At 36.3% G+C, this 13,453-nt stretch overlaps 1 protein-coding gene across 2 annotated transcripts in view; it reads left to right on the plus strand.

Annotated features, from left to right (window-relative positions):
* The first annotated feature begins 122 nt into the window (after positions 1-122).
* The window catches only part of LOC123547184 (uncharacterized), a 68,351-nt gene continuing 55,020 nt past the window's right edge, over positions 123-13,453 (plus strand). For both annotated transcript variants that reach the window (XM_053551408.1, XM_053551409.1), the window contains exons 1-9: positions 123-398; positions 5,040-5,186; positions 6,022-6,180; positions 6,959-7,081; positions 7,965-8,144; positions 8,602-8,736; positions 9,182-9,328; positions 10,508-10,738; positions 11,459-11,567. In XM_053551408.1, the coding sequence (XP_053407383.1) occupies positions 315-398; positions 5,040-5,186; positions 6,022-6,180; positions 6,959-7,081; positions 7,965-8,144; positions 8,602-8,736; positions 9,182-9,328; positions 10,508-10,738; positions 11,459-11,567 (1,315 nt within the window). In that variant the 5' untranslated portion in view covers positions 123-314. The remainder of the gene's footprint in view (positions 399-5,039; positions 5,187-6,021; positions 6,181-6,958; positions 7,082-7,964; positions 8,145-8,601; positions 8,737-9,181; positions 9,329-10,507; positions 10,739-11,458; positions 11,568-13,453) is intronic.

A 13,453-nucleotide genomic window follows, 5' to 3' on the forward strand; every position in this document is an offset into this window, starting at 1 on the left:
TAAATTGCATTTACGTTTTGCCAGGTGGTCAAAATACATAAATTCCACAATCAAACACATGTCACAATAGCAAACTTGAAGTATAATTGCATGTATAATACATAGAAGTCTTTTAAAGTCAACTGTTGAAATATATTGACAATAATTCTTGATAAGAAAGAGATATAGTTTTATTCACAGCTGGACCTATTATCACAATAGTGTAGAAAAAATGAGACACAATCAATGTTTACAAATGGTGGACAGAGAAAATTAGTATCGTTTCAAAGGTTTTTTTTATGCTATCTGCGGACTTATTTCTGTTTATACAGTGAATGATGGATGTCACATATGGTTTACTATCGAACCTGGTGAAAACTCGTTCAATACAAAGAGTTTTATCACCTATTGCATCCCAGGTAATTATGCACTTCATTTTTCCAGGTAAATCACAGGTAACCACCAGGCCCTTCCCCAGCCGCAGAAGGCGCCGCGCTACCGCGGCGCTTAAACACGAAATACAGCTTCCCGCAGCGCTTAAATATCCCGCGCGGTGCCTCAATTATTAGCGCGGCGTCTTAAATCAGTAAGCGATTTCATCCCCGTGAGATACCTCATGTGTAGTGTATATGTAATTTCCCTGTTGACATGCCTCGACAATTTTTTTGAATCAGCAAATTACGTCACGGCGAGTGCACACAGGTAATGAGAATCAATGAAGTGTTAAAACTAATTGATAAATAGTATGGATCCTGTGAAATGTCAAAAAGGGGTGCGTAAGCGGCCAGCTGATTACTAAGCACGTGAAAAGTGCCCTAGATTTCTTTGTGCAAATTTAAATTAGACTGTTGTTTAGTATAATAACAAGTATATATCAATGCAGTTTGATTCTACTGTAATTTAAACTAGAAAATGCACAAATTTTAATGAATATCGAAAGTAAAAGTACGTTTAGAATGTCCGTTCACGAGTCTTATTACTCCCGATGTCGTATGCAATTTTTCCATATTTCCTTCAAAAAAAGCTGACAGTCGGTATATTTTTTAAGGATGAGAAACATCAAAATTTGAGGAACTATCTCTAGTTTACCCTAGTAGGTCATGTAACTGAGTAAAAACTACTTTCAGACAACATTCCGAAAGTGTACCGGTATCCGGATAGTATATTTTGGATATGCGTTTTAGTAAACTTTAACCTGACTGTAATAGTACTTTTCTGTTAATGAAATATTGATGAAAGACCTGATCAATACAACATGACTTGTGATAATTATTAGTTTACAATGTGACCTGAAACAGGCCTTAAACTACGTTGTTTACAACATGATCTTGGTTTCAAGATTAAGCTAATATATTAAGGCCCTCCACTATTTCATATTCATATGAATAAGTTGACATTCTTGGTGACATTTTTTAAGAGAAAGGCTTGAATGGTTAAACCTAAACTATAAAGTAAGTAAGAAGGCTTTGTAAACTTTGTTACTGGTTTTGGGAAGATTTACCCCTTAAATTTATTCTGTGACATTTCCTTTAAGTGTGCAATAAAGATAAATGGAATACATATTAACTATAGACATCTAGAAATGCAACTACTGCTATGATAACTTTCAGGTCGAAAAGAGCACACTGCCCCTTTCGGACAGCACTCTGTCCCATTTTGGCAGCACCCTGCCCTTTTTGAGCTCTAGAAATAACACTATATGATATATTGATGGTTATATCTTTATGTGAAAATGTAGAAGTAATGAAATACATGTTGTTGTGTTTTTTTGCATATGGTATACTTAAAAAAGCACCATTTGGGTTCGATTTTTTTTAAAAAATCAAACACGAGAGGGGGTACCCCTCCCGCACCCACCCCTTATCCCGCCACACAAACTTTACCCCAGCGCCTTAAAAAATTTCTGGGGAAGGGCCTGACCACACATAGTAAAGACATACTTGGTTCAGCCCCCTCCCTCCTCTGCCCCTGCCAGCTATCAGACAGTATCTTTTAGCCGTTTAGATTTAACTGGCACAGATCTCGATCTAGTCCAAATTTCTCTTGCTGCTAAGACTTTATGCAGATTTCTGAGGTGACTAGTCGCTACCATTCAGGTACCAAGTAAGTTTTGATTCTAACTAAATAATGATAAAATATTACACATGCGTAAAGAAACAAAGCAGTTGTGTTCAAAAATGCAGAGTGGCCCGATGATCGCTGTTTTTGCTAAAATTGACAATAAATTTTATATTTTTTTACGAATTTAGAATGAATCATGCCGCAAAATACAAAAGTAAATGAAATATTGCCTAATAATTGCAGAAATGTCTCCTGTTTTAATGATAGCATAAATCAGCAGGAAATGTTAATTAAGAATAAAAATTTCACCAAGTTTTACTGCTTCGACTTGTAGGTACTATTACGGCCAATACGTCATAGTCTCATTAACTCTTGCATTTCATTTTCATTCGCACGAGTCTGTTACATTTTTGTACTTTAGCATGGGCTATTTAGGGAGCTATATAAACAAAATGAATAAGGAGTGTGTCAGTGTGGTAGCTTAGATAGTCATGAGTTATAATCTACTGTCAAAGTTATTACAACCATCAAGCATCTAATGTAAAGGTGGGTAGCTTTGTTTGAAATTATATTGAATAATTGAAACACAATCAATCTAGGGGTCATGCAACGCCTGATATATCTACATGGGTTTCCTTATGCATTTAGGTAGAAGATGGAAGCTGCAAAGTAGAGGTGTGTCTGGGGAATTCGCACATTTTGCATGTATTTGGCACTGGAAAAGTAGTTGGGGCTTCATACCACTATAGCAGTGGGAAATCCACAACATCCATAACATTTGTGCTTTTAACTGTGTTAAATCTCATTATGTCTGTCAAAAATTGAGCCATGCCATAAGAAAACCAACATAGTGCATTTGCGGCCAGCATGGATCCAGACCAGCCTGCGCATCCACGCAGTCTGGTCAGGATCCAGGCTGTTTGCTAACAGTTTCTCTAATTGCAATAGGCTTTGAAAGCGAACAGCCTGGATCCTGACCAGACTGCGCGGATGAGCAGCCTGGTCTGGATCCATGCTGGTCACAAATGCACCAGGCCCTTCCCCAGCAGCATAAGGCGCCGCGCTACCGCGGCGCTTAAAACACGAAATACAGCTTCCCGCAGCGCTTAATTATCCCGCGCGGTGCCTCAGTTATTAGCGCAGCATCTTAAATCAGTAAGCGATTTCATCCCTGTGAGATACCTCGGGTAAATATCGATTGGGGAAGTTTATGAATACACAGTGTAGCTAGCTGTTTACCGTGTACTGATAAGGGTTTAAAGACGACACATGTTGATGAAAGTCTGTGTTTTCACAAGTTTGCGGTTAATTGGAGCAGGAGTGATTGGATTATAATTAGTTAAAGATTATAATTAGTCTACGCAACGAAATGGGATAACAGTTGGTGACGGCATGCATGGGTAAGTTAATTGTTATCGAGTAATAATTAGCAGAGAAAGGCAACTGTATTAAAATGACCAGTGATTCTTTGACTGAAGTTTGAAATCATTGTTCCGGATGAACTGAAGCAAACTTTTTCGAGGATGTTTAATTACCATTGATATTAGTTTCTAAATATTAAACTTTATCTACTATGATATTTTTTGTTTCACTTTGCTTTTGTATCTCTCAAAGTAAACATGAAAAGACCAAATGGTACAAGTTTCAGTGGAGTAACAAAATTTAGGGCAGGTTACCTAACCATCGTTCCTGGGAAAGACCAGTTCCAAATAAACTGCCTACTTTCTCACGTAAAGGACTGGGCTAGTCGATAAAAGGGATGAATGAATTCTCTTCTGCTGTATTTCAAGGAAGTCAATATTTCTATGCTAAACAAACATTTATTTATTTATTTACTGACTATATTTACAGCATCATGTATGGTCCAAAGAATTTTAGAAGAAAAAAAAACAAGAAACTTACCAACAACAAAAAAGTTATGATTCATTTTGTCAAGTCATTGAAACATGTCATTGTAACTTATGTTTCATTTCAGGCTCTTTCATCACTCTTCTCCCTTGAAGAAGACCGGGCGGTTATTGAATGGGCACAGGCGAAAGCAACCCTTACCACAGATGAACACTTTGAGCACCATGGAGCATAAGGGGGACTGCTTCTACCAACCTCCACAGCTGGTGTGTATACATGTTCTTTCTGAAACTTGCTGCTTGCAGTAAAATACATAGTTAAACTTGAAATACAGAACCTGCTTCTGTGTGTAAAAAAGCTGCAATGGTGTTGTTAACACCCACAAATATTTAACAGAAATACTGTTGCAATTCATTGTGCAGAAGAACACAAGATAAATGTCAAATCTTAGGAACTTTTACAATATAAATCCATCCTTGGTTATCCTTGCTCTGGGAAAATAACAAATACTTTTTTTTTGTACTTCCAGATTGTGAGAGAGGTTTCAGCAGTTGAATGTGTAAAGACCACCCACCATTCACCAGTGAGCATGAAAGTGCTTAATGCCTTACTCATGGTGTCCATGCAGGGACAATAAATTGAATGACTTTAATTTCAGTGGTGCAGTAAAGGAATGGCACAGAGCCAAAGACAGACACTTACCGGTATATGAAAACAAAAATGCCTATGTGTTGTTAGTGTTGGTACAAAAGAAGTGGAAGGACATAATAATATTATGTGTTGTTTGAAAATACATATAAAAGAAGTGGACATCTGTGTAGTGTATATGATATATTGATGGTTATATGATTGTGTAAAAATGTAGAAGTAATGAAATACATGTTGTGTTTTTTTTGCATATGGTATACTTAAAAAAGCACCATTTGGGTTCGATTTTTAAAAAAAAATCAAACACGGGAGGGGAAACCCCTCCCGCACCCACCCCTTATCCCGCCACGCAAACTTTACCCCAGCGCCTTAAAAAATTTCTGGGGAAGGGCCTGTGCACTATGTTGATTTTCTCATGGCACGGCTCAAATGTTAAATTACAGGCAAAATTTAGACAATAAAATTCAAACACTAGTCATATTTAGAAGAATGATGTGTTTCAGATTTCATTGTTGATCATTCTGAATGAGTCTGAAGATGGAACACAGATGTTACAAGGAGAGATGGTTCCATGTGCTAAAGCTGTCATGCAGGCATCACATAAGCTTGTGACTGTAGCTAAACAACATGCTCACACATCCACTGATCAGGTAATGTTTTGCTTTATGTGACAGTAGCTAAGGAACACCAGGGTTTTTCATCTTTATATAAAAGAGGCCAATATACGCTCACTTCCAAGTTGAAAACAAGTTTATTTTTCCCAACAAAGAAATTTCCCAAGATGTAATTTTTTTTAATTTGGCAATTACATTTCACAAATAAAAAAGTAACGAGTTCATTTAGGATAAGGAAACAATTTCTTATTTTGTTATAATGCTATTTTTTTCAAAAATTAGCAATAACTGCATATGCATTTCCAAATTGAAAACGTTAGTGCCTCTTCCTAATTTGCTCAAGACAAGCCCTGTACAATCATGCTCATACATCCATTGATCATGTAATGTTTTACTTCATGTGTCAGCAGCTAAACACTGTGCTGTCACATTACAAGTCAGGGGATGTTTTACTCAGTTTGTTGTGGTACCATTGCTGGACTCGCATAGTTCATGTATTACACTTTATTCGGGTTATGCCTTTAAGAAATAGTAATTATTATTATATAGTGAAGTGCATGTACTTCAATGCCAAGCCCCAACTAAGGTGATGTGTGCAAGTTAGCTTACATCATACATACACTTAAGAATATGATACCTTAAAATCCAGGACCTTCATTATGTTAACCATATGTCACACTTCAGTATCAGAAAAAAAATGGGTTGTTCACCATTTAAATTTTTTTTTGCACAAATTATTAATAAAACAAATACATTTAATTTACGCAAATTTTGAATTCATCATTTAACGCTTCCTCATTCACCTAGACTAAAACAACATTGTAAACATTGTATACAAAGGAAAACAAAGTCACTTCTTGCATACTTACAGGAGTTTAAAGCACAGACTGTGGGTGCTTGTGAGGTACTGGAGTTGTCCAGTTCCAACCTATACATTGCTTCAGAGAGGTTAGAGGCCTCTAATTCAAGCAGAGAAGCCAGGAACAAGTTGGTCCAAGCAAGCAAGGATGTTCTACAGGGAACCATGAAGGTTTGTGAAATACTGTGAAATTTTATTCATGAGGGATTCTTAATCTTTAAAATTTCATTTTAATTTGAAGCGCATAATGTAATGTCGCCATGAAATAGCTGTTTTAATATTTAGCCTGCTTTCAGCAAGTGATTCTGCCATGCAGGCTGATCATGGTCTGCACTGTTCGCTATTCAGTCAGTAAATTTTCAGTAAACACCCCTTTGAATAGTAAATGGTACTGCCAAAATTGAATTTTATTTTAGAAATTTAGCAGGGTAAAGGTTAAGGAAGAGCTCAAAATCTCATGCTGAGAGAAATCATATGATTTCACAATGCATGTGTGTTGCTTAAAAAATAATATATCGGTATCCAAAACAGGTATTTTTCATTCAATAAAATCATTGTTTGGAGTTTAGATGCAAAGGAATTATAACATGAGGGTGCATCTAAATGCTAAACAATGATTTTATTCATGAGCAAATCAGTTTGAGATATATTATTTCAATTCTAACACGTTAACGGTTATCAAGAATTATTATGTATGTCCTTGACGATATCCATCAAATATTTCACTGATTTCTGTTGATTTCTTTTCCAGTGCTCTTCTATACCGTCTAACGCTATGACGTAATGATTGTGACGTCAGAAAAAAAGAATTGTTGAATAATAACACACAGTTTTCAGCCTTCTTTGTTTAATAGGAAAACAAATCTGGTCATGTTAGAATCTTTGATTCTGAATACATTGAGATGACTAAATTACTGGTTTTGAATGACATTTTGATATATTTTTTCAGGTTTTGCTGGTGGCTGATGATGCTGAGATACGCAGACTTATAATGGCAACACATATTGTCACTGAAAAACTGAGTTCACTCAACAACTGTATAAACATGACTGAACTGGTGCAGAGATTTAAGGTAAGGTTAAAACTTGGTAATAGAGTTGTTGAGTGGTTAGTATCATTTGCTGCGAATCAGTTGCCCTTCACTGCTGTTTAGTTTTTAATTTAATGTGGATTATCTTAGTTTTGTAGTACACTTGGAGTTTGATTATTCCTGTAGAAATGATAAACCGATAACTTTCATTTTTTGTTTTGTTAGCAGATTATGAATAATTTAGCATTTGCCTAGGTACTACGGTATTCGTCCCATTTAAGAAAAGGGCAGCTGTCATGTGTTAAAAATTGTACAATGCGAAGGTACAATGGTGTAGATGCCAAATGACCTTAATTTTGTCATTGTAACTTAAAACTCATCAAAAAATCATCCGTGAATCATCAGCAAATATTCATCTCTCTAATTTTTTAAAATCCTAGAATCAAGGCTGTGTTTCAAAAACTATGAATTTCTAGTTCATTTGAAGGCTTCTTCCATTTCCATTTCGGTATTGCTTTTAACCAAGTAGTTATGCTTAATTCGATTCTGACATTTAAACTAACTGCTTTATGTTAAACCCAATTATCAATACTTGTACTAATAGAACAAATCTTTTGACATAACCTTTAGCCTGCTGGCAGTGCCTTTGTGACCAGTGCAGACCAAGATCACTGTTCGCTATTCAGTCAGTTAATTTTCAGTGAACATCCCTTTGAATAATAAATGGTATTGCCGAAAATGAATGATGGACCAGTCCATTTTAAAAATTTAGCAGGCTAAAGGTTAATATGTTGTTCTAAATTGTGAACAGTAAAATGAGAAATCAGTTAAACCAGTCTACTTAAAGACTACTTGCATCTAACTTACTGTTAATATAGACTTTTGTGGTAAAAAAGAGCCTTATATAGATACTGTTTTCTTTAAGGAATTTACAGACGCTCTAGCTGTGATGACTGGGATTTCTGACAAGAGACAAAGGGACCTTATCCATTCCAGACAAAGGGAGAGAATCATTACTGCACTGAACATTTTAAAGAAAAGTATATCATCACTGAGTGTAGCCATGCAAAATTCTGTGAAATACAGCCATAATCCTCAAGCTCAGGTAAATACTGTTTGGATAAATGAATTTGTGGAGTATTTATTAGGAGAATGTCCATAATCTTTGAGATCTTTGAATTGTGATCTTTGTGAAGAGTTAACCTAATGTTAATTAATTTCCATCAAGAAGCTTTATAAACCTTGAAATAAATGTATTTGTGTACCGTAATATGCTACCATCCGAAATATTATTTACTAGAAGTAAACAAAACATAAATTATGTAAAGTTAGTTATGTTGTGTTTTGGAACAGAAAATGTCAAAATATGTGCTTAAATTTCTTTTAAAAAATCTGATAAAAAATAAATACAGTCTTTTTATTTACAAACAAAGTAAAATTTTATAAGTTTAAAAATGAAAATACTGTGAAATAATGTGACGTGATATTGTCTGTCTGCAAGCATTGCTGAACCACCGTGTCTTGTAGGTTTTTTTTCTGACTGGTTCACATTTATATTTCAGATAGGTAAATCATATATAGTCAATGAAATCCAGTCTGCTTTAGGAGATATTGTTGATGCTGTACAAAACAGAGATACAGATGAAGAAGATATAGATTTAGAACAACCGGGCAAATTTGTCTCCAGCATTGATATGGTCAGTTGATTTCTAAAAGTCAGTCATAAAGATATTTGATTTTAGCATAATACGCAATACTAAAATGGGGGGAATTATTTTCAGAGAATTAAGATTGATAATGGAGGAATTAAAATTCCATCATATATACTTTTATACACCAGTTGTCCATATTATGTAATTTGGCTTTCGATTTTCTGGCACTTTCGCTGTCGATTCAATAGCTGTAATAGGTCTTTTTCAGTCTCCGTCTTAAATTAAAGATCATGAGCATGACAGTAGCAAGTCACAATGCTCTGTTGAAATGTAATATTCATAGAACTTCTGATGAACAAAATTATGTAAAACTTGAATATTTAGTGGTGCTATGTTTACTTGCAAATCCTAGTTATGTTTCAGCGTACTGTAAAACAAACAAAATACATGTGACTATGATTATTATAATGATTCAGTATACATTGTTCAGGCACTTGAGGCCCTAGGTGAGGAAAAACGGAGTGACCTTCATGTTGACCTTGAGATGTGGACAGAGGAAGCGGTGAGGCACAGTATGACTGTAGCCCACCTGTGTTATGATAGTCATAGAGATCTGATCATCAAAACCTGTCAGAGGGTAATTCATTCTGTTCTTCTTTGAAGTCCGTGTTATAACGTGTGTTTATCACATGTTTGATGTTGTGTTTATCACATGGTTGATGTTGTGGGAGTGAAGTAAAGCCATTATATAAATTTGGTATTACACTAGTGTAATAAAGCTTTGACATTGACGTTTTTAATATAGGAGATGTTGGACAAAATTACTTGGTCTGTTAGAGGTAGAGAAGAAGTTTTGATGTTTTAGCAGGAAAAGCTTATATGTGGTAAAAAGAGTATTACATTTGTGTCTTTTCACATTGAATTTATTGAACTCATTGAATAAAATTGACCAAATGCTCGGCAGAGCCTCGCATTTTATTATTTTATTCAACTTGTTTAATAAATTAAAAATGAAAAGACACTCATGTAATATCCTCTACTTATTAGTGTAAGAACTGTGTCTGATTGTTAAGTTTGTGCCAGAGTAAAAATGGATATATAGATAGATGTGTATATGTTAACCGGTTAGCTCAGTTAAAGAAGAAGACTAGCATTCCAAAGTTCAGTCCTTGGACAAAACATGAACAATGGGTGAACAGTGACTTCTTTTGCTATTTTTCACAGCCAAATACAGGCTGTTTCCGCTAGCCAAAAATAGCTATAATTTCCCCTAAAATTGTTATATTTCCCGTTAAAGAAGGTCATATTTTCCCCTTGGAATTTAAAGAAAATGTTCCCTTTTATGCAACCCCAATTACCCCCATGTTGCTTCAAATTTACAACTTATGTAGCTGTTATGGACTGATTACTATGTCACCCTGTGCTTTCTTCTGATCATTTTCAAAATTCATAAGAACATTGGCATCAGTTCTTGCAAATAGGTGCTGTGCCTGTTCTCATGAAAATCAGATGATTGGGATTTTCCCCTTTTTGGGGGTTTATCACGCTATATTTTCCCCTTCTAAAAGCTGCGGGTTGTTTTGAAAAATAAAAAAAAATCACTGGCAAACATTGTCCTTGATAATTTGACAGAAATGTAAGTAAACTGTATTCCACCTTTGATTCAGGTGGTGAACTTTTAAGTTACTTATGGAGTGGTTGCTGGCACAGAATTCAGGAACCTTAGTTAGATTAACTGAACTGTTACACAACTGAAATCGAGTGAGGTATCAGGCAGGTATGGTAGATAAAAAATTGTGTACCTTGTACCTTTCAGGTAATTCAAGTAAAGAGTAGAGTCATACAGGTGTATAAAACAGTGAACAGTGACAGGGACGAGACACAAGCACGGGGGGATTATGATGATGTCTGTGAACTGTTAACTGACGAGTTCTGTGAACTAGAGAAGAACGTGAACATATCTCTGTTACACCTTGTTGTTGAGTTCTTCAAAGAAACCACAGAGCCACTTGAGAGACTTGTCAAGAAAGCCGTGTATTCTGACATGGTAATTACCATTGATAAATGAGTCATAGAATTGCAGTTTACTTTTGGGTTGGAATTGCACTTTGTGTGTTTAATGCTTCGTTTAACACAACCAACATACTTCATATCTTTACAAAATTTCTCAAACAGTTTTATTTCTTATATGTACAGTTTTGCTGTGTCCTTCAGTTTTGATGTTTTGATTTCAGCTTTGGTTCTGCCAGTCTGTCAAGTCCATGGCTGAAACTGTGTTCTTAGTGGCACCAACACATTTTCTTTGCTGTTAAAGCTTAATTGTATTGTTGTGATTTAACAAAATTAATGTTTTGATGAAAGACATTTGAGCCGCACCATGAGAAAACCAACATAGTGCATTTGTGACCAGCATGGATCCAGACCAGCCTGCGCAGTCTGGTCATGATCCATACTGTACGCTTTCAAAGCATATTGCAATTAGAGAAACCGTTAGCAAACAGCATGGATCCTGACCGGACTGCGCAGATGCGCAGGCTGGTCTGGATCCATGCTGGTCGCAGATGCACTATGTTGGTTTTCTCATGGCGCAGCTCATTTTATCTAGTAGAGTCATTTACCTTTTATCTTGGTCAGATACTTGTAGAGAAGGATTGTAGGAACTGGTAGGAAATATTCAGAGATTTGACATTTTGTAAAAACTAAAGCACTGTTGAAAAATACAAAAGTGTACTATCAGACCCAAACAAAAAACTGCTATACCTTGTAGGATGGTGTACTGGACCATAGTGATGCATGTGTAGTCGGTTTTGAAGATCATGCAGAGAAGGTATGCCAGATAGCTACTCTAGCTGCTGCCAGTTCTACAGATGCTAGAAGTAAGTGAAGTTGTAGAGCTATATTTATTTCTACACTTTATTTTATCTGCTATTTGACTTTTGGTATTTTTTGTGCCCCCTCCCCCACTAGTTTCTCTTAGGGAAGAGCAAGTTTTTATGCCTCTGTTCGTTCGTTATTTCTTTCGCCACAACGTTAACGTTTTGCATGAAGGCACTTTACTCACGAACCACTGCACCCAGGACCTTCAAACTTCAGGTGCTGATAGTACTAATTGAGTACACAACCCCTACTGACTTTGAGGTCACCAGGTCAAAGGTAAAGGGCACAGGGGCCAATGTTAACTTTTTGCATGAAGGCACTTTACTAGCGAACCACTGCACCCAGGACCTTAAAATTTCACATGCTGATAATACTTATTGAGTACACGACCCCTACTGACTTTGGGGTCACCAAGTCAAGGTCACAGGGGCCAATTAACTTTTTGCATGAAGGCACTTTACTCGCGAACCACTGCACCAAGGGCCTTCAAACTTCACATGCTAATAGTACTTATTGAGTACACTACCCCTATTTACTTTGGGGTCACCAGGTCAAAGGTCAAGGTTACCAGGTCAAAGGTCAAGGCACTGTGGGGGGAGGCATTTGTCACCATTAGTGACAGCTCTTGTTTAAGGTGAAAGATCACAGGTTTTGCTTAATTTTTACAGAATATCTTGTCACTTCTAATTAATAATACACAAATGTTTTTCTGATTTTCAAGGTTGAATGCTGTTGGCAAAGTTAAGTTGTAAGTGAAAAATACTCCTCTTAGGTACAAATTCAAGTCCATAGAACGATGTGTATCTCATATTTTTGTAAACACTACAGCAATTTAATTTACAGGTGGCCTTTGTTTACAGGTGACTTAAGGGGTGGATTTTGTTTACAGGTGGTCTATGTTTGTAGGTGATCTTTGTTGACAGTCAGTCTTTGTTTCCAGGTGGTCTTTGTCTACAGTTGATCTTTGTGTACAGGTGGTCTTTGTCTACAGGTGGTCTTTGTTTACAGGTGGTCTTTGTCTACAGGTGATCTTTGTTTAAAGGTGGTCTTTGTTTACAGGTGATCTTTGTTTACAGTTGATCTTTGTTTACAGGCGGTCTTTGTCTACAGGTTGTCTTTGTTTAAAGGTGGTCTTTGTTTACAGTTGATCTTTGTTTACAGGTGATCTTTGTCTACAGGTGATCTTTGTTTAAAGGTGGTCTTTGTTTACAGGTGGTCTTTGTTTACAGTTGATCTTTGTTTACAGGTGGTCTTTGTTTACAGTTGATCTTTGTTTACAGGTGGTCTTTGTCTACAGGTGATCTTTGTTTAAAGGTGGTCTTTGTTTACAGGTGGTCTTTGTTTACAGGTGGTCTTTGTCTACAGGTGGTCTTTGTTTCCAGGTGGTCTTTGTCTACAGTTGGTCTTTGTCTACAGGTGGTCTTTGTCTACAGGTGGTCTTTGTTTCCAGGTTGTCTTTGTTTACAGGTGGTCTTTGTCTACAGGTGATCTTTGTTTACAGTTGATCTTTGTCTACAGGTGGTCTTTGTCTACAGGTGGTCTTTGTCTACAGGTGGCCTTTGTTTACAGATGGTCTTTGTTTACAGGTTGTCTTTGTCTACAGGTGATCTTTGTTTACAGGTGATCTTTGTTTACAGTTGATCTTTGTCTTCTACAGGTGATCTTTGTTTACAGTTGATCTTTGTTTACAGGTGGTCTTTGTCTACAGTTGATATTTGTTTACAGGTGGTCTTTGTCTACAGTTGATCTTTGTTTACAGTTGATCTTTGTCTACAGGTGGTCTTTGTCGACAGGTGGTCTTTGTTTACAGTTGATCTTTGTTTACAGGTGGTCTTTGTCAACATATGGTCTTCATCTACAGGTGATCTTTGTCTACAGATGGTTT

The sequence above is a fragment of the Mercenaria mercenaria genome, chromosome 9 (genome assembly GCF_021730395.1).
Source record: "Mercenaria mercenaria strain notata chromosome 9, MADL_Memer_1, whole genome shotgun sequence".
Taxonomy (NCBI): Eukaryota; Metazoa; Mollusca; class Bivalvia; order Venerida; family Veneridae; genus Mercenaria; species Mercenaria mercenaria.